At 42.6% G+C, this 21,009-nt stretch overlaps 1 protein-coding gene across 1 annotated transcript in view; it reads right to left on the bottom strand.

Moving 5' to 3' along the window:
- The window catches only part of LOC104521014 (cytosolic arginine sensor for mTORC1 subunit 2), a 64,119-nt gene extending 43,921 nt beyond the window's left edge, over positions 1 to 20,198 (bottom strand). Inside the window, exons 1-3 of the mRNA XM_029083727.1 lie at positions 20,174 to 20,198; positions 13,378 to 13,429; positions 13,192 to 13,304 (exon numbers count right to left, since the gene is read on the bottom strand). Coding sequence (XP_028939560.1) covers positions 13,192 to 13,304; positions 13,378 to 13,429; positions 20,174 to 20,198 — 190 coding nt within the window. The remainder of the gene's footprint in view (positions 1 to 13,191; positions 13,305 to 13,377; positions 13,430 to 20,173) is intronic.
- Positions 20,199 to 21,009: the final 811 nt, after the last annotated feature.

Here is a 21,009-nt window from a genome sequence, read left to right as displayed (position 1 = left end):
GAAAGAGGGGGGAAGAGAGAGGGAGCTATGAACCCAAATATATAATGATTCTTTCCATTTGTTCTCTGAGGATGAAGTGGGTATATTCTAGAATTTTATTCTTTTCTATCATAAGAAAATCAACTGGATTTTTTCTGTTAAAAAAGTACTATAGCTGTAATATAGTTCTCAGAAATGAGATTTTAAGGGAAGGTATATTATGAAACAGCTTATCAAAAGGCAGAATTTGTCTAACCAACTTTCTCACTACTTCCCTAGTAGAATGGAACAAAAGCAAAGATCCTCTGATGAACTCTTAAGAAAAACAGCAATAACCAGTCAGTTCTCAATGGAGGGACTTTTGTGGGATAAACCAACAGGGGCCCCTGACAGGACCTATGTTATTTTACATTTTTATTAAGACTCTGTTCAGCCCCTTTCTTAAGAGTATTGGAGACACTGTGGATAGTTTTTGGAGAAACATCAAGTTGATGTTCAAAGATCTTGAAGAACGGTTGGGAGAGGCGTGAATGAGACAAGAGGCATCACTACACTGTGGTGCAGAAACCCAATGAAATGATCCAGGAGCAGGTTTAGAGGATCTGAAGTACAAATTCATGCAGTGCACACGCTGCTGCACGTCCTGGCAGAGGATGTGATGGAGATGGAAAGAAGAGGCTTCAGAAAGGGGTTAGACAAATTTGCTGTGGATTGATATGCTGATAGTTATTATATAGGGTAATATGGGTTCAGCTTGTAATTTAGGAATCCCTAGGTTGTTGACGGGTGGGGAACTGTACTGGGGAAGGAAGAATACAAACTTTCTTGCTCATTTATCCTTGCAAATCTTACACAGAGGTCAACCCATGGGCATTGCTCACATAGCCACAAGCCAATGTGAGCTGACATCCCCAGTTTTTTTCAAACAGATCAGCATCTCAACAGAACTGGGTAAATCCAGATTAATGCAGACAGTAAGTTTTCACTGTTACTACACACTGCAATAGATGCAGTAATCTCTCTTTCATCGTATTACAGTTCCTGAGCAGGATATCAGTCACCTAAAAACCAAATGGATGTACAGAATCCATACCAGAAACCTTCAAAAGAGCCTTCTGCTCAGTGGTACAGGACATGCATGTGATTACTGCTCAACTGAAAGGCAGCTGTAAACTCTGACTGCAAATTAGCAAACATCTAATTAAGGTTGCAAGACTTTTAAGTAGGTATCTGATATTTCAGAACTGCAATTTGGTGTCACTGTTATATAAACAGAACCTTAAAGAAAATGCTTAAAGCTCTGCAATGATGAGGACTTGTTATGGGAATTGTCAGAATTGTGAGCTCTGGAAAGGAATTAAAATAGGGAGTAAAGCAGTGAAAAAGGAAAAAAAATACTCTAATTTCTTTTTGATTCAAGACTTGAAAGGGAAGTCTAAGAATTAAAGAAGGGGAAGGACTCCTGAAGAACCACTTCCTGCTGTCACAGGAGGGAATTAAAAAATCATCCATTTGTACAGCCCAATGCATAAAGCTTCCATAAGCACAAATCATGAGTCAGGATCTGATTAACATAACCTGATGCTAACACCCTTTCCAAATTGAATAAATGATTTGGAAGAATAGTTGACTTGTGTGTTTATTTCTCTCGCTGCCTGACTGTGTACCAAGTGCATGAGCCATAAAAGCAACATATGGGCAACTCTGCAGTGTAATACAACTCCTCAGAAGCTACAACCCTCAACTCCAGGTAAATCTCTCAGGCTTTCTTGATGACTGCACGTCTCTCAAATGCTCTGCAGCCTCAGCTGTGCAAGTCTTGTTAGTCTTGCTGTGCTGATAAAACAGATTTCAGGAAGGTGGTTACAGCTGAAAGACAGATTTAGTGATGACACAGTTCAAAAAGATGAGAAGCATTTTAACCAGAGGGGCAGAAGAGCGGGCATGCCTTTAGCATTATGCACCCAGTATCACAAGATAGACACGGCCCTGCCAAGGGAAGCTGGAAATGCAGCTCACTCGACTTTCTCATGTGTAAGCTGCATACAAAGTATTAGTGCCATGGTCAAATAAAACATCCTACCATTTTAGGCACATTGCCTAATTAGAGATCATTGTTATCTGAGAACACTGTTTTTGCAGCTGTCAGGAAATTAAATAACCCAAGGGTAACTTGGAATTAAATGAAGCTGTACAAACACATCGCCCAGCTCTGAAATCCTGACTCTGACAAGCAGCTCCCCTGCTTTCCAAGGGGCTGAACATCTAACGAGGGCACACAACTATCCTTTTCTATCATAGGGAAACACTACACTGGTCCTGGAGTGGCTGATGTGGTGGTCCTTTGGAGATTGAGAACTTGCAGATCCATACGTATGCACAGGCACAGCCTTCTCTCCACTTAAATAATCAACACCTTCTGAGGAAAGAGCTTCAGTACAAAGTGTCCAATAAGAGAGCAATCAAAGCCTGATGAAAGGAAGTTCTTACACAGAAACCCTTGCTTTCCTCTCATTTTCAACCAATTACTTCTCGCAATTCTTGTAACTTTAAACTCTGACAGCAATCTAAAAATGAAGCTGGTTACACTTCTACAGTGACTTTTTAAAAATTAAACAAAAAGGAGGAGTGCATTTCCAATGAGATTGGCCCAGTCATGTAAAATGCACAAAAATGTCCATAAAGTGCTTCTAGTGGCCTCTTTTCTTAGCTTTCTAATTGTGATTTCTGCTGTGAGGAACAAAAAAACTTCAGACTAATAGCAATAGTCTGAGTTTAAGAGCAAGGAGGTGAGTTCTTCCCAGGCCGGACACTGATTTAGCAATAAATGGCATTGCCCAAGAAAGTCAAAAGCACACTTCCCACCGGGGTGTGAGCGCAGAGAGGGTTAGTGACTCACTACAGACTGTTGGGAGGATCACTAGAAAACTGTGGCTTTACAGCAGTGTCTTAGGATAGATCCTAAAGCCTTTGGATACAGGGTAAATAAAGTCTGATTTTGAGATACAGACATGTAGACAGCAGTTTGGGCTTCTAGTTAAGGGAAAAACTGATCTGTCCCACAAAGTGTGTATGTGACTTGAAACCAGTCACTCACTCTCCTTTTATCAGTTTTTATCCTTTTTATTCTCGTATGTAGGAGGAAAAAAAAATAATTCTTACTTCACAGGGGTATCATAAGACAGGAAATATGAATACACTCCAAAACCAAATAATCATTATTATGTTTGGCTAAAAATGTGGAACATGGTAAGGTAGATTCCAAAAATAATCGTTATGTCCACTCTCACTGGAGAACCGGGTTAGGAAGACAAATCCAGGTTAGGCTCCAGTCTGCTCTCAGGAAATCAGGCTGCTTTCTTCCTTCCTCCTCATGGGATAATGCACCACTAATAATGAGCAAACCTGGAAAATCAAAACCAGATCCAAGCTCCAAAAGCTGGTGTTTGCTCATGAGAAGGAAGAAGGCAGCAGAAATTGGCTTTTTTTCTGTAGTGATAAGCAAAGGAAGATTAAAAGTTTGTCTCGAGATATATCCAGAGCATGGATACATCTGTCCTGCACAGGATTGCCTTCTGAGTGCACTGACTTCGATGCCCTCTCTGTGCCATGATCAAGAGCTGGGTCCTTCCCAACCTGTTGACCGCAGCTTTTTGCTCCCAGCCAGGAAAGTATTGCTCACGGCCAGCCTGTCCTCACCCACTGGCTGCTTCACGAGTGAATGGGCTCCACAGACAGAGAGAATGGAGGATTTTTGTCTCTGGTAATCAGGGGACAGGAACTGCAGAAATCAGCAGATTTCCCACTTCCTGACAAAACTTTCCCTGTGTTTCAAAAAACTCTTGGCAAAGGTTTTGCTCTGAGAATCTGCAAGCCGGGGGCGGGGAGGACCTAGCCCAGAGGAGCAGTTGAAGGCAATGCTGATGGCTCAGGTTACTGTTTCACTGAAAACCAAAAAGCATAGAAATAAAAGAAGATAAAAAAAAAAAAGAAACCAAAGCAGCTGGACCCACGTTTCCAGTTCTTTCTGTATTTTCAAACAAAATAGCACGAGGAATCCTTTTTTCCTACTTTTTTTTCAAAAAAATCCCATTACGGACAATATTTCATCAGACTGACAGAGCAGAGCAAATAATTACATTTCAAACAAGACTTGAAGATGGAGCTACTAAATTCCTAACTGTTGTATGACTGTAACCTTGAGGTTGTGAGACTTAATCCTGTGCAAGATTAAATACCAAGATATGAGACTTTTTAAAAGATTATGCAACTTTTTTCATAAGAGGGTGGGTTTTTTTCCACCATAATCTCCAATCTGTTCCACTCTAGAGATGATTTATTCAGTAGGGCTGCAAGTGTACCCATTGTAAAAGTGAATCCTGAAGGACAGAAGCTACCTCCATTATTATTTATCACAGCCCTTGCCTGTTACATTATCAAAACATTTCCACATGTATATAATTAATCTTTATAAGACCTGTTATGAGGTGACTTAATAGGATTATCCCTATTTTTCAGATGAGGAAACTGAGACACAATGAGAGACTTGTCCAAGGTCAAACAGACAAGCCTGTGGCAGACCTGCGACCTTCATCATGCTGCTCCAACTCCCTGTCTCTTCACTTTGCAACTGCAGCAGCAAAGGTTCGTTTGCCCAACAGGCAGCTCTTCCATGAATCCAAAAGAGACTTCCTGTGGCTGTCAGGCCAACAGCCTGAAGATGATAGTTGGTCAGTGGGTCACCATGGGCTTAATTACTGCATGGCAAGGAAAGAACATCCCCTCTTTGTTTTAATCGCACAAGAATTAGCTCACAGCATCAAGCCTCCCCTCAAAAGAGAATCACAGAATCACAGAATGTTGGGGATTGGAAGGGACCTCGAAAGATCATCCAGTCCAATCCCCCTGCCAGAGCAGGAACCTAAATGAGATCACACAGGAAGGCGTCCAGGCAGCTCTTGAATGTCTCCAGAGAAGGAGAGAACTGTTAGTCTGGAGTCAAACACATGCATCACTCAGTCTTTCCAGACTTAGACACGAGGAATTCAACTGATTCTAGTAAAACCCAAACAACTAGACACATTGAACTGGGATTATGAGAGCTAACCTTGATCCATCTTGGCTTTGGAGACTTTGTACCAGGGCTGGCAGAAAGCTGGAAAGGACTGATCACTGCACCAGAGGAAAATAAAGTGGGAGAAGTTTTAGGGCACAAAAACTTGCCACCTCTGCCCGAGAGCCTCTGTCTAGGTACAGACAGGATGGAAGTTTGTTTGGCTTTCCCTCCCAGGTCACTTGACCAGGAGGATCCTCCGAGCCTGCCACAAGACAAAAATTTTCTCACCTTAACAAACGTCTGCTGACCCTTGGGGAACCTGAGACATGGGTGCCTCCATCTCCTGCACCAAAGAGAAAATCTGGCAAATCTGATTAGAGACCAACCCTGGGGAGTGCCACGTATTTTGCAAGGGATTACCATGAAATAAATGTTTTCTCTGTCTGCAAGTGGTGAGAGACTGTTTTTTTGGAAGGTTACTGTAGTGTCACCATTGCTAGACTAAGGTCATACCATTTATGAGATGCCAAGGTGGAGGAAATCCGCTTCCTCATTAGGTCATGAACTTGAGAAAAGTACAGCTTGAAACTTCAAGTAGGTTCACAACTAGCAAAGTTTGGGAACTGAGGGATGAATGCTTCCAGCCTTGGGAAAAGGGGTTCATTTCTCTGCTGCATCACTGATCCCTCACAGCTCTCCCTGTGCTTCAGTTCTCAGCCTGTGACCAGGAGGTAACACCACTTCCTCATCTCTCACAAGGTGCTCCATACAAAATTCACTACAAAAGCAAAGTAAGATCACAAATCACAGTCCTACCAGCACTTAAAATATACAAATGCTTCAAAAGGTCTTACAGAGTATATTCAGCCTTGTACCCTCCTTGCCGTGGGGTGCACAGTTAGCTACCCCAACACATCTCCACCAAGCTGGCAGACTGTAGTTAGCTCCAGATACAAGCAGACAATGAAAGCCACCAACTCCCCTTAAGTCCTGCCTTAAAAACAAACAAACAAATAAATAAATAAATAAATAAAGCACCAGTGGATGCATGCAGATGCTCAAACGCTCTCTAGTGAAACAAATCAGCAGGGTTGCTATTTCTCTGTTGAGCTGCATCTTGCTTTTAGAGACCAACCTAAAATTTCAGTGAATCATTCTGTCATTTCAGCCAGAAAAGCTTTTTTAGGTCCTGCATTTATGAGAGCGGGTTGATAAGAGTGAGCCATGGTATCTATCTGCTCATCTATCTCAGGCTTTGGAAAGTGTTAGGAAGCAGCCAAGACGTAATAAATTTAAAGGAGGAAATCATGGCCAGTCAAGTGGTTCAGGAAGAGATGTCTGGGCTTTCTCACCACAGGCTGCAAAACAAAAATAGATAACAATACCCACCCGTCTGCTGGAGGAAACAGTGAAAAATATGTATTATTTATGCAGTATTTCTTTAAATACGAGCAAGCAGAGAAACTGGACCAAAGGACTTTACGTGGCAGGTTACAAACATAAGGAATAACATGCTCTGTCAAGATTTCCAAACCCACTCACATATGAGCTCTAAGAAGAAGCTAAAACGCTCCTTTCCCCAGGTGACACAAACCAGACCTTGGAATATTACATATTTCTCATCCTTCCCTCCCTTCCCCCAAAAGCTTTAACTACCAAACCCAACCATCTCTCGGGAGCAGGCAGAAATCCCATGTAATCACAGCCCCCAACATGCTTATCGATCTCTATCAGCATATATGCACTGCAGGAAAAACCTTCCCAACCAAGCATGTATTTCTTATTAGCCAGGACTCAAATCCTCATGTTTTTAATTTGAATTTAGGTCATTAATACCACATTACTTAAAAAAAAAAAAACCCAAAACCTGAAAACCACAGACACAGCATAGCCTGGCCAATACAGAGATCCGAAAGAGAGCGATTGTGCACGTGTTTAATAGAGAAAAACATCTTCTGCCTAGCAACCAGCAGGCTCTCCTGGCAGTCCAGGGGAAGGAATTCAGAGCTATAAATGTCAGCAAGCAAATTAAGCCACCGTGCCCGGGATACAAAGGCCTAGTCACTGGGCAATAAAAAAACAAAATTAAAGGAGAAATAGTTCTAGAGGAAATATTCAAAAAACCCAGATGCATCTGTTAGCTTGCTTGCCTCTGTATCTTCCAATAAAGGTACAGATTGCCCCCAGCTAGATGGGTTCTGTGTTTGCACTTATTTATAAGCTGATTTCTTGCCCATTTTATACACAGGATGAGAAAGAGGACAGTGAAAGCAATTTACCATTTTGATGTTATTGAAAAAGGGACTCACTGTAGTTCTAAAGCATATGATGGTCCTGAATCCAAGGTCAGATAGGGAACAGGTTGTCTGAGGAGGATGGCTATCAAAACAAAGCACTGCCACCAGGAGGGCTTTGTTTTATTTTTATCCTTTCTTTTTATTAGAATGAGGTCAACATTTTATGAATTCTGAAAAAAAAAAAAAATCTCTCTGCCACTTTAACTAGTTGAGATTTTTCAAATAGTTCAATTATTCTTAATGTACTTGGCAATTTATTGTGAGGTATGAACTGAGATTTGGAGCCTCCTCATTCTGGAAACTCTGTAAATGTGTGGATTTCTGGCCTTAGAGAAGTTACTAGCTATGTCAGGATGCCAAAGAAGGTTAAAAGAAGGGCTGTCATCTCCATCTTGCAGATGAACTTCTGTGGGGAGATGGAGTCTTGCTCTGTGTTCACACAGGGGATCTTCCCACTGCTGCTTCAGTACTGAAATCAAATTGCCCTTCTCTGGTTCCAAACCTAAGGTTCTGCTGACTGCAGTGACCTACATGAAACGCGCTGGTCTGTTCTACAAGGCAGAAGTCTAAATGGTCCATGGTGATGTGCTTCCCTCACTCACCCTCAATTTCCCTGAAACTGGAATCAGAATTTTTACCAGCTTGGAAATCACAAGGATTCACTCCTCCTTTGACCCCAGCATTTGGTTTCTTTTTCCCTTCTCTGATACCTTTTAAGTTCAGTGTCTACAGAGAAAGAGTGCACACAAGGGACACCAACCTAGTGCCAAGGCTGGGAAGGCAATCATCTCACCTTGAAAATGGCAGCAACTTGTTGCTTTACAATCTTCCATCTTCAGGACATATTCACCTGAGTGACAGATTGTCACAGACCTGATTTATGCAGATGTTCATGGAGCAACTCAGTAGCTGCCAAGGTTACAGAGGAGACTAGTTTAGGGCAGCAATAGGCTTGGGGCTGTCACCCCAAGAGAGAAAGAAGCCTTCTAACTCCATCCCGGGGAGGTACAGAGTGGATGTCAGGAAATACTTCTTCACTGAAAGGGTTCTCAGGCACTGGAACAGGCTGCCCTGGGAGGTGGTTGAGTCACCATCCCTGGAGGTGTTTCAAAGACAGCTAGATGGGGTGCTCAGAGATCTGGTTTAGTAGTGGACAGGTATGGTTGGACTCAATGATCTCAGAGGTCTTTTCCAACCAGGAGATTCTATGATTCTGTGATCCACTGCCCTGTCTCAAACAGTGAGACTCCTCTTTCCATCATAAATAGGGCAGAAACTCAAAAGTAGAACTTGTTGCCTTCTAGGTGTAGAGAGACTATCTTGCCATAGGAATGGTTAGAACAGAGGAGCTCCTTTTCCCTGAGCACACAGCCAGGTCCCAGTGGTGGTGATTCGGGGAAGGTCCTTACCAAACAGTCTGGCTTTGTTTCAAGTGGATGCAAGAGATGCTGACACAAAGAAATACCTGAGGGTAAACCGTAGCTATCTCTCACCTCCATACAAATGCACCAACTGACACAGATAACACTGGATGGGCTCTTCCTTCATTAGGCTTGTAGGGAATAAAGGTGGTTGAGGGAAAATGTTGGTTCTTCATTTCACACCGTGTTGTGCAATTAGAGAAGTGCTGTAAAATGGCAGGTTAGGTGGATGGCATTTCCTTGAAAACTACCCAAGGAGAGCTACTGCTAAACCTAGTAATGGACTTCCAAAAGAAAAAAGGATGAAGAGGACTGCAGACAAACCAGCTGGAGAGATCAGGAACAGAAAAAGGACAGTCAAAATAAACCAAGCTCCCCAAATTCCCCTCTACCTCCAATAAAAGGCTCTCTGGATATATGGTACAGCAGCTGTGAAGTGACAGTGCCACTAGAGGAACGTTGCTATCCCCAAACCCCGTTATTTTATTCAGATGGCATCTCCAGGACAGGATTGCAATGTCAGCAAACTGCTTCCCGATGCACATGCACAGGGTTTCCGAGAGCATGGCTATCCCCAAGTGTGCTGGAACGTGCTTTCCTTTCAGCATGTGAAAGCTAGAAGTGATGAATGCAGACTGCTGCGACCAGCAAGACCACAGGCTAAAAGCTGCCCAGGGATGGAGGGAGTCTGTCTTTGCTGCCCTTTGACAGGTGTATCTGCACCATGAACAGGCAGCTCCTGCTTTCAGTCAAGCCTTGGGGGAAAAAAGCAAACTGAACTAAAATATTCCTGTATTTCAGGGAGCAGCAGCCGCTCGGCTTTTCTGCCACGTGCTGGCTGCACAGCAGGTGATAAATGCAAGGATTTTACATGGCTGTTCAAGCACCCCAGTAGCTGAGACACTTGTCTTCACACAGGAGGGCCCATGGCCAAGCTCCTTCTGCTAATTCATCTCAGCATCAGCCAGGAAAAGAGCTTTCTGTGCACTGTCCCCATGCGTTATTTGCTGAATAAAATTCTTCCTCATTAACAGACCGAAGCCCAAGAAACAACCACTGGAACAAACAAGGTTCTGTGCAGATATAATCCCCACCTCACTGCTGGGGAATTAAAGCAAAGAATTAGGCTGTAGCCATTCCCTTCCAGCACGATGAATGCTTAAGCAGGTTACGGCTTTGCACTGCAGACGTTTTCTGGGGAGAAGAAATAATGACTTCTTTACCAGCCCAACTCACTCGCTACTCGCGGGGAAACAAGCCTGAGGATTATTTTTTGACAAAACAGTTGAGAATGATTGTTGCATGTCAGTACGTTTGAAGTGTTAACCTCAAGGATTGCTGAAAGTGCCAGTTATTTCTCCAGTCTATTCTTCTCCCTTCAATGCTGTTCGTGATATGCAGAAGGGGCCTGACTGACCAGAGAGATGCGAGCTAACAGGACTATCTTCTCACTGCTGCTGCAGCAAAAATTCATATAGGTGCCTGAGAAAGAAAGGTCCTAACTTTTCACACAGAAAAGTCTGCCCTTCCGAGATTTACATCGAGTTTGTTAAGCACTGGAAGAACAAAAGTGACCTGGAAAGGGAAAAACAGTCACTTGCTGTTGGACTTGCTAGTTAAACTGCTCACTAAAGGTGAAAATTGACCCTTGTAATTCTTGAGCTGAACCTGGTGCTTCTCTAGTCAGTTAAGAAGCAGCTGATGCACTTGAGGCAGATGTGATAGGTGCTGTTCTGAGGAAGGTGGGATGCTGCAGTCCTCTGAGATTTTGATCCGGTTCAAGGATACAAAGGCCAAGTGAGATTCCTGCTCCCAAGACATTTATAGCCAGACTGCGAGGGGAGCAGGGAGCAAAGCAGAGCCCTTTCACTGCTGCAAGACATCCTAGAGGGTAGATCCTGAATTCCTCCAGAGCATGAACACTTATGGTATATGGAAATAAGGAACAGGGATGGAGAAACAGTGGAGACTCAATGCATAGCTTCAGAGGAAGCTTTGGATGTGGTGGTGACAATTCAGAGAGGAGTACGGGCTGGATGCAAACACAAAGGGCGTGGGGGTTGTGTTAGCAGAGTCAGCAGGTTGCAGAGCACACAAGACTTGCTGTCAGATCATCACTTATTAGCAAAGAGCAGAGAAAATGTGATGAAGCTGCCAGCTCCATAACACCACTACGCATACTGGGTTTTGTACCTGGCTTTCATGCCATGCCATAGTAGAGGATGGCCATGGCATCTCCTTCCTTCCCTTGTGTTGCCTGGAAGGTGAACTTCTCTCCTACAAAATCCTGCTTTAACACCCCAACTGCATGCAGTGTATTTGAAAAAAATAAAATAAAATAAAATAAAATAAAATAAAATAAAATAAAATAAAATAATGAATAAAGGATGTTCTATGCTGCCAAAACCACAGCCCAACAGAAGTTACATGGGCACTGTAACCATCAGCAGTAAATTCACATGCCTACGAGAGCCAAGGTAACACAGTCAAAAGGGTCCAAGCAGAGAGGACTGCTGCTTTGAAGTGCAGCAGCACTGTCTGGTTCATAGAGATAACCCAGGGCACCAGTGGACAGACAGCTCCTCGAGGACACTGGTCTGGCTAGAACTGGGATTTGCTCCAAGTCCAACCAGTGGTGTACACAGTGCAACAGAATCCTCCACTGCTGATGAGCAAAACCGCTGCCTGCGCTTACCTTTGGTTCAAGCTGGAGTAATTTTCAGAGAGATAAATAGCAGTGTGGCTGCTAGAGGCTGTTTGGGGGTGGTTGCAATCCAAACCTGCCACAAGTGATTGAACTGAGGAATCTGCACTGTGCCAGCTGGGCAGAGAAATGAGTGCCATGGGTGTCAGACACAGAGATGTGATGCTGGAGATGAGTGTGTCCCTAGCAAGGCACATCTACAGGGACAACAGATTCCCTCCTGAGAATGGGAATGGATTTCTTGCTCAGCCACGTGCTGTGGCCCTTGGAGAAAACAAACAACTTTTCTCCTCCTTTGTTGAATTCTCTCTTAAAATTAATCTCTTAGAAGAAGGTTTTGCATCCTGCTATGATGACAAAACCAAATTTGAATCAATTTTACCCAGCTACCACCAATAATAAAAAAAAGCTGATAGTACCAATAGTAGTCAAATTTTTGTGCTTATGTCCCCGGAAAAAATGCAACAGGGGACAATGTGGCAGCAGAATTGTATGTCACCTCCTCTTTTGGGAGCAAAAGCAGAATATGTGACATACAATTTCAATCAAAGCCCACAACTCCCAAATACAAACAGCAATAGCTGTAAAGATCCCTTCACCTATTCTCAACCTAGTGATTACTTTATGAAAATCTTTATCACCACTCCAGTGTTCTAAAATGTAATAATTTATTCTATGTTTATGAGTAGTTCTGAAACTGAAAGGGGAATAATTCAGCAACACTACTGATTATAAAACTTTGACTCTATACTAAATATATATGGTATAGATTCTAATTTTCTCCTTAGGGTTTGGATATTACAAATCCATTGAATATTACAGTGTCACAAGTAGCTACTCGACAGTTAATTTCTATTCAGGAAGGAAATCCTCTTTTTTCATGTTTTAATGAATTTTCTCCAACCCAGTAAAATGTGTAGACTTTTAATTCCAACCACAGAAAGCAGAGATTGAACAAAAATAATAATAGCTGCACAACACTTCCTCATTCCACCACCTCAATAACACTGCTACAAACAAAACCTCCCCACATGATAAATGTTATTACAAACTATTTCCATCCACAAAGCCAAACCATCCTCTCCATCAGCACTCGCCCAACGCCAAGCGTCTGCAGCTCCCAAGCATATGCCAACCACCTTCTCTGATACACAGTTGACTCCACCTTTGACATGGGCAGGGACCTTCAGCCACCACGGGCAAAGATGACACATTTCTTACAGAGAGAGCTGGCTGTAAGAACAGGGGATAAATCACAGCTTTCAGTGATGAGGTAGAGGAGCTCGTTCACAGCTCCACAGCATTGTGATGGTTGTGGGGATGATACCAACCACTCATCTTCAAGTGCTCCTTTTAAAGAGAGAGGCTGGATCAACAAGCTGGAGACACAAGATGGGGTGTGCTTGTAGAGGTTTGGGGTTAAAGGCCAGCTCATTTTAATACAATGATATGCAGATGGTTTTGCTTTTTCAAATATGCTTAAGTTGCTCTTTAAGACTTGTGTGTGCTCTTCTCCAGGCATTAAAATATATTCATATTCCATGTGTGAAACACCCTGTACAGCACAGCAGCAAAGACAGCGTGCTTAAGTGATCAAAGCACCTTTCATAGCTGCACTGCTAGCACTGACAAACAGACCTGTTTTACAAACACTTTGGTTTATAATCTCAGTAAAAGGTGTTTTCTTCCTCCACCCCCAGGCTGGATACCGAAGTGGCACACGCAGATGCTTACCTAGGAAGCCCTCTTCATCCACAATGATGGTGTAGTCCTCTGGGGTTTCTGTGAGGCTGAAGAACTTGCACCTGGCAAAGGCAAACAGCAGGAGAACATGATTAGCCACTGGACTGAGTGGAGCCTGGTCTTCCACCTAAAATAGAGGTCCTTTCCCACCCAAGCTGTGCTGGAAGAAAGAGCCACGGTCTGGTGTGTATGGAGAGGCCTGAGGCATTAACAGACCTGGATTTTATTCCTGGCTCAGCCACTCAACTGTGTGACCCACATTCCCTGCTGCCTGCCTATGCACAATGGAGCTGGTAAAACACTTACTATTTTTATGACTTAGTTCTTAGTTACTTTTCTTAATGATCACATCCCTTCAGGCTTCCTGTCACAGCCCAGGACCTGCTGTATTGCACTGAAAGAGCAAATGTCTTCACTCACCAACTGATCACTCCAGCGCCCTCCAAAAGCCTTCCCATGATTCACACACGCATCCCTCTTCCCTATTTACCCACTGAAGCTTCTTGCCTCGTCAAGGTTTGACATCTAATCTCTCAACCAAGTCCCAGTATCTCCTCTTACTGCTTCAGAGGCTTATCCCACCAGCAGACAGCATCCCAATTCTCTTTGCTGGTCTCTGCCCCTTCCGTGGGGAGCTACAGGTGAAGAGACAAGTGGCAGCAGCCACAAGCCACAACAACCACAAGGTTGAGCTTCCCCCCACTCCATCTCCCGTTGCCTCTGTTCTTCTCTGTGCTCATCTTTGACACCGCAGGCCACGTGCGGCACAGCCTTGGTATCTCATTCAGCACTGAGCACAATGTCACCTCTAATGCGAGATACAAAACAAATGTGACATGGGATCCTTCCACTACAGACACACAAACAAAAAACCCTCAGCCTTAAGGTTTAACACCACATATAGTTGATTTTTTTTTTTTTTTCTCCTGACACATCAACATATGTACAACAACATCTACTAAAAGAAACTATGGGCACAGGGCTGGCCGGCTCCCCAGTCCATGCAGGGCTCCTGGCCCCTCTGGGATCATGCTGGAGCACATGGACTGTGTTTGCCACCCAAGCCTCAAGAGAAATGTTTCCCTCTGGGAAGCAAAATTAGGTGCCAAAGGAAGAGCCTGTGTCTATAAGGACCGAAGAGCAGGATTTTGCAGTTACACTGTAATACTATCAGATTCACCTGAGGCCACCTACAGAAAATATTTGAAATACTGGAAAAAGAAAGATTGTTCTTAAGGCCCCCAAATTTCACAGTGTGTTCACAGTATCATTTCTGCATGGAGCACAGTTCTGCAGGAGTCAGAAACCAGGGACTACCAGGGCTTCTCAGCATTGCTGAGCATCTGTGTCCCAAACCTCCAGGACTTCTCAATGCCAGGAACCTCACACTAGTGGCTCAAGACATCAAAAATGGAAACATCCACTTGATAGAGAATCAGACTAAAAACTGGCTTGAGCATTCTTTTGACTGGCTGAAAAGAACAAGGATTGCAGCTATCCCATCCAAAAACAACAAGGAGAAAAATGAGATGGCTGCTGCCCTCCCCCTCACCTCATCAGGAAAACCAGGAGAATCAACATGCAACTCTTAGTGATCTGCCATGTAACCAACAGGATTTCATGTAAATGGAAAGTATTTGACAACCTGCCTTTGGAGACTTGTCCTGTTTTCCTGGAAGCATCCGTCACAACAATCTAGCATGACACTCTCCCTCCTAGCACAGACGTCCCACTAGAAAATGCAGAAGTGGCCCCACCACAACACAAACCACAACTTAATTATTTTGTGTCATTGGTAATAGCTACTGTGACAGCCACATTTACTAACTCAACTCTCTCCAGGAATAGTGCCAAGAGAAGCAGAAAACAGTAACAGCCCATTTTTTTTACTCTTACTTCTTAACTGCACAAGGATGTAACCTGTGTGATGGGTGATCCAATAAAAAGGACTTCTGGGATGCTGCTCCAGGTGGCTCCTGGGAGGTATAAACACTTGTGATTTCGTAGATGAATTCCCTGGAGAAGTCACTGAAATAAAATTCTTTGCTACTACTACTTGACTGAGCAACATGCATGCTGACCAGGGAGAAGCTAGTCATCTTAAAGGAGGAACCATTAATATTTAAAAATCAATCAATCAATCAATCAATCTTTCTTGATCTGCAATGGCATTTATGGAGGAATTTTGTTCCAGAACAGTAATACACGTTTGTGTGCACACATTGACCCCAGCAGTGAAAGTATGATTGTGACAGGTGCCATTTGCTTAGCACACATCTAAAAGTGATGGTATTTAAGGGATATGTACAGATGAAATCCCATAATTGCTGGCTCAGAATGCCTGTCAAAACCTTGCATCTTCATACACCAGCTCAAAGCCCAATCCCCACCTCACTGCAATGCTGGAAAAGGTCAGCAGCATAGAGTCATCTCAATTTAACAGCAAAGTCTTTTCAACAGCACAGAGAGGACCAGTAGTTCTTGTCATATACATTCACTTTTGCATTATTTTTCCCAAAGAAAAGATGAAAAATTGGAATTGCAAACACTGTGTGATAAAATACAACATGGAAAATTTTCTTACCATTGCATGCTGCCAAAACTCAAGTCCTCACCCTAAAACCTGTGCCTCAGCATTGAGGCATATATAAAGATCTACTTCCACTGTGAACACAACTCAAAAATCATGTCTTGAATCATCAATGACAGAAGGAACTCAACACCATATTTCGCTCCAGCACTATACTACACATCTCTTCTACTGAAGTTATTCCAATCACTTCTCTTTCCTCTTACACCAGTTCTCAATAAGCTCAATGCCAACAGCATCTTCTATTATCACATCAAAGCCAAGAAAGGAAAATAATTGCTCTTTAATAATTTTGAGACATCAGGCAAACAGTATTTCTCTAAGTACGTGTGGAAAGCGTGTATGTAAGAAAACAGTATTTTTAGATTCCTAATAGCCAAAGCTCGGATAGATTCTTCTGGATTTCTGCCTTCTTTGTGTTTCGGCACATTTCCACTTCAGCACTGTTGCTGACTTCGACTGCCTGACAACATATGTCTTTTTCTGGCAACGCAGCAAATGTAGACCAGCCTATTATTAGATTAGATCTTTGAAACTGCAGAGCTTACACTGTGTATGGAAGTAATACCCAAGCTTGCGCAGAGCAGGAAAGCATGTGTAGGATGCAGCAACAGCATCATTTCAGTTTGCAAACAGCACTCAGGTCTCCATGGGAGAAGCAAGCAGGCAGGAAAGCGTTCTGGTGGGCCTCACCTGCAGGTCCACACCAGAAGCGTCTCCTCAAGACGTGTGGTCCTCAGACCTGCCTAGATCACAGGGGTGATAATACTGGAACGAACGCGACTTCCATCGGGTCTGGGTCATGCAGGAAGCACATGTTTGTGGGAATACAACTACGGTTCATTTGGAAGTTCAGCAGAGATGATGGCCTTGAAGGAAGCTGCAAGTCCTATCTGCTCATTTATAAGGAAATTACTTAGTTAATTGTTGCCTAGGCAGAGTAAAATGCTGCAGAGCTGTTTGTTCTATGGATCCTTCCCAGAAGCAGGTGGGCGACTGACCTCCCCACATGTCAAGAACTGTGGCCAAATGCCATTCAAGAGCAATGTCATGTCTAAAAGGCATTCAAATGCAAAGTCTGGAGGTAACCCAAAAGTTTGCAAAGAAGCAGCAGGAAAAAGTTGATCTGACTGAATATGAAAAACATACTTTGTTGGGTTTTATTCCAGGCTTTCTCATTTTAGATGAGAAGGGATTTGTATGCTTTACTCCAACCATTATCATGATAATATATATTCTTAGTATAGAAAGACAGTCTCATGCTAATCATCTAATTCTTGGTGATCTTAACTTCTTTGCAGTTTTATCAATAATGACAAGGGGTGGATTCTAGTTCAACATGTTGTGAAATGTATTTAGGAAAGCAGTAAAGAACACTTATGTTGTTAATGCATTTTGACATATTTGTGTAACATGTTAAGTACTTGACACCATCTAATTACAAGACTATACAGTCAAATGGCACTGAAAATTGCAAACAGTGAAATTGCTGGTGTTTTCTAAACAGCGTATTTGTTTGTTTGCCAAAACACTTTGATATCTTCCTGGTGAGACTGATAAAACACAGCTTAGTTGAAATCCAAAGGCAAAAAAAACCCCCAAAACTCTTTGCAATAGGTGTCAGTTGACTTTCCACTCAATGCTCAGATCAGAAAGTGGTGGGTTCATCTTTCTTACAGTAGCTTAATTCTGCAGCCTGATATTAGAAGGCTGCTACCTTGTTAAAAGGAGCATTATTGCTCGTATGAGCTGTTTAAACAAACTCTGCACTGCTGTCCCTACCAAGGGAAACACTAAAGATTTCACAGGACTGTTGGAAACGGTCAAAGGACAGCGGCAACATTCCTTCCAGTCCTTAGCTGAGCTCAGACCTGGGACGGAGACATTAGCAAATACAATCAGAGACCGCCTAAAGAGTCACCGTGATAGCAGAGTTTGGTTCATTACAGAAAGTTAATCATTTTCAAAACCAACCCAGAGCAAAACTAACAGCTTTGTGGCCAAGGAAAGCAGTATTCACAAACAGACAGAAATTCAGAGAAGCCTCACAGCCTGTGCTTTGCCAAAACTTCCACCATGATAACCATGACGGTCTGGTCTGATCCATAATAATAATAATAATGATGACAGTTTAAGCTACAGATTACATCGTGTAAAGTTAAAAGGGGGGGACCCCTTCAGTCAGCCCCTCTCCTTGCTACTTTTGTGTAGTTGGGGAAGTTATTTAAGTCTTTATTTAAGACTTTGAGAGAACTGGGAGCAGAAAAACAGAAAAATTATCAGCACCCTGAAAGAACAGAAATCAAGATGAAACACAAAAAGGATGATGTGCAATACAGAAAATAAATAAATAGATGTAGATGTGCTGAAGAAGATCCTGATCTTCGGTACAGTTTACTGATAAAGCCAGGACACATCGCAAAAATGAATAAAGACTATTAAAAAAAGAGTCAGCTGGGTATCTGCTGTATTTGCCTTCATTAAACCAGTATCAAACTGTGGTCCAAGTCTTCATCAGAACAGTTCCATGTGGTCTGGACTGCAAGAGGCCATGCAAATCAAATGACTGCTGCAAATGAAAGATTAGCAGTAGCTTGAAACACTACCAACGAGTAATTCTGATACGAGTTCTATTTCTCTGGAGTCAGACTTGGTCAGTCCAGACTTCCCAAGCTGCAGATTAAACAAAGTTACAATATTCAACATAACCACAGGAGATTTTTTGTTGTTGTTCTATAAACACACACTTGGAGTTTATTTTGTATGCAAAGCCCAAGCCACGATGCTTTCACTAGTCAAAGCACAGCATTTGCAGTATTGCTTTCTAAAACTGTTACTTGGGATACTAAAACATATCTTCCCTTCATTTGTCATGACATTTTTTTAATATTTCCTAAAAAAAAACAATTAGAAAGTAACATGGAACTTGGCTGGTTTATTTTTCCCCCCTTTCAATACACTTCCACCATCGTATTTAGGAAGATTCTGTAAGAAAATCTGTTTTATCTCAACTTATGTGGAGAAACAAATTCTTGCCAAATGTGAAGAGTGAAGCCAAAACTGCACTGAAGTTGTAGTAAGAAAATACACCACATGAAAAAACTAAAGCGTGCTACATGCTGGAATGGAGTGGAAAGCTCAGCTTAATGAAGAAAACTATGTAAGGGAGATGAAAAGGTCTGAGTCCACCCAAGTGCAGCTCCATCATTAAGCCATTCCATCTGATGAATGTGAACGATGCTGGTTTCCCATCCCAGCATGACTTCCAACAGGCAAAGAGTCTGTGGTGCTCAGCAGAGATGTACTGCAGGAAAGAGAAATGCAGTTTAAGACCATGCAAGTGTTACTGTGCTCATCTGTTATTCATCCATTGAAGGAGACAAATACAGAGATTTTTGGGGGTGTGGGGTTTTGTTTTGTTTTTATGAACTCACTGAGAACAATACACAAACCAATGACTTTAGGAATGGACATACTGAAGTTAACTCATCTTCTACACACAAGACTTGTCCTGGGCATGAGTCTGTAGAATAATTTACTGACCTGATGTAATTAAAAGTTATTCTTAGCACAGATTTTTCTTCCCAGGTCATAAATTACTTCAAGCGAGCTCTGCTGTGCAATTTTTACTTAGAACGTCACCAGTCGCCACCTACACTAGTGAATGGGGCTGAATCAAAAACCTGGATCTGAACTTCACTGCTCTGGCCAGTGTCCAGATGACGCAAGTGCCAGGTGCTTGTCTGGAGTCCTTCCTTCCACACGCTGAGAAAAGTCACCCAGTTACCTCCAAATGGCTCACTTGCACTTTGAGACTCCAGTCTGCAAGGCATCATGTAAACATCCTCAAAGATAAGGGTGCAAAGAACAAGGTCAGGGACCTGCAGCAGATCCTCACCCATGTTGCACCTGACTTCACACAACCACAGGGTGTTATTCTTTAGGTTTTAGCATTTTACTGGGTATTTAGCAGTACTGGATACTGGTGCTCATGAGGATTTGGTGGATACAATCTGTCTGAAAGACTATCTGGTGCTCAGAGAGGAAGCAGCGCTTGGTTGAAAAACAAACAAAAAAAATCAGTTATACCAAAATAATTTCAATTTTCCTGAAGTAACCTAAAAAAATTAATTATTTTTTAAAAAGGAAAATGGAATTCCCTCACCTCTACTTCTCATTTAATTTTGTTTTGTCGTCTCTGCCATTCTGCTTCCCAAAAAGGGGCAACAGAAGTTGTGGGAAGAAGTTCTTGGTAAATCAAAACTAGGAAATAACTTTTTATAGTTTAAAGTCGAAACACTTCCTTTTAGTTTGAACTGAAATAAAGAATTTCATGCCAGCAACAAACATTTCACAGAAGACACTATTTCATTTTGACATAACTGTGCCCCACAAGTCTTAATTCCATAAATAATCTTTACCAGTTAATGCCTCTGCTCAGGAGACGTTTATCTTGATGCAGCAAATGACAAGGGGGATGGAAGAAACCATTTTTACTGTCTGCTTAAGTAGGGAACACAGCAAGGCAGGAGAGAGGGCTGGAGGAGGGCAGAGATGAGAGGAAAGACATGCATTCACTTAGGTTTCACTTTCCCAAATATGATTCGAACTTTCTAGATTTATTGTGGAGAAAAAAAATTCAGGTGTCAGAGTGGTGATGGAACTAGCTGCTTTTCTGCTTGAAAGCAGACATCTCTCCACACTCTAACCACTGGAGACAGGAAACAGAGAATTACTACAGCATTCATCTTCTGTTATTCTCACAAAGTTTGAAAGCTGTTGCTTAATACTGCCTGCGAGGTACCAGTTTTCTTTCCTGTCACCACACAGGATTCTGAGCCCAAATTCATTGGCATATGGGTGAACATGAACAGAGTGTACTGTGTATCTCTGACCCTTGACTCTATGGAAAACATCACCATGTTTGTTTGTAGGGAAGCACAGTCATTGAGTCAGTAACAAGTGGTCCTTCTCACTCAAAATAATTTCCTATTTTTCTCATAACACAAATTTGGCAACTTCAAGTTCAGCAAGAATAATAATTATCAGCTGATTTTGCCTACCTGCCTAGAAGTCAAAGTCACTAGGCTGCTCTGATAAGGTGTATTGGGTTTGCGTGGCAAGGTTTTGGTAGCAGGGGGGCATAGGGGTGGCTTCTGTGAGAAGCTGCCAGAAGCTTCTCCCCCATGTCCCACACAGCCAGTGCCACCAGTTCCAAG

This window comes from Antrostomus carolinensis, unplaced genomic scaffold (assembly GCF_000700745.2).
Source record: "Antrostomus carolinensis isolate BGI_N321 unplaced genomic scaffold, ASM70074v2 scaffold39452, whole genome shotgun sequence".
Lineage (NCBI taxonomy): Eukaryota > Metazoa > Chordata > Aves > Caprimulgiformes > Caprimulgidae > Antrostomus > Antrostomus carolinensis.
Note: the sequence above shows the minus strand (reverse complement) of the source record. Positions and strands in the feature narration are given on the sequence as shown.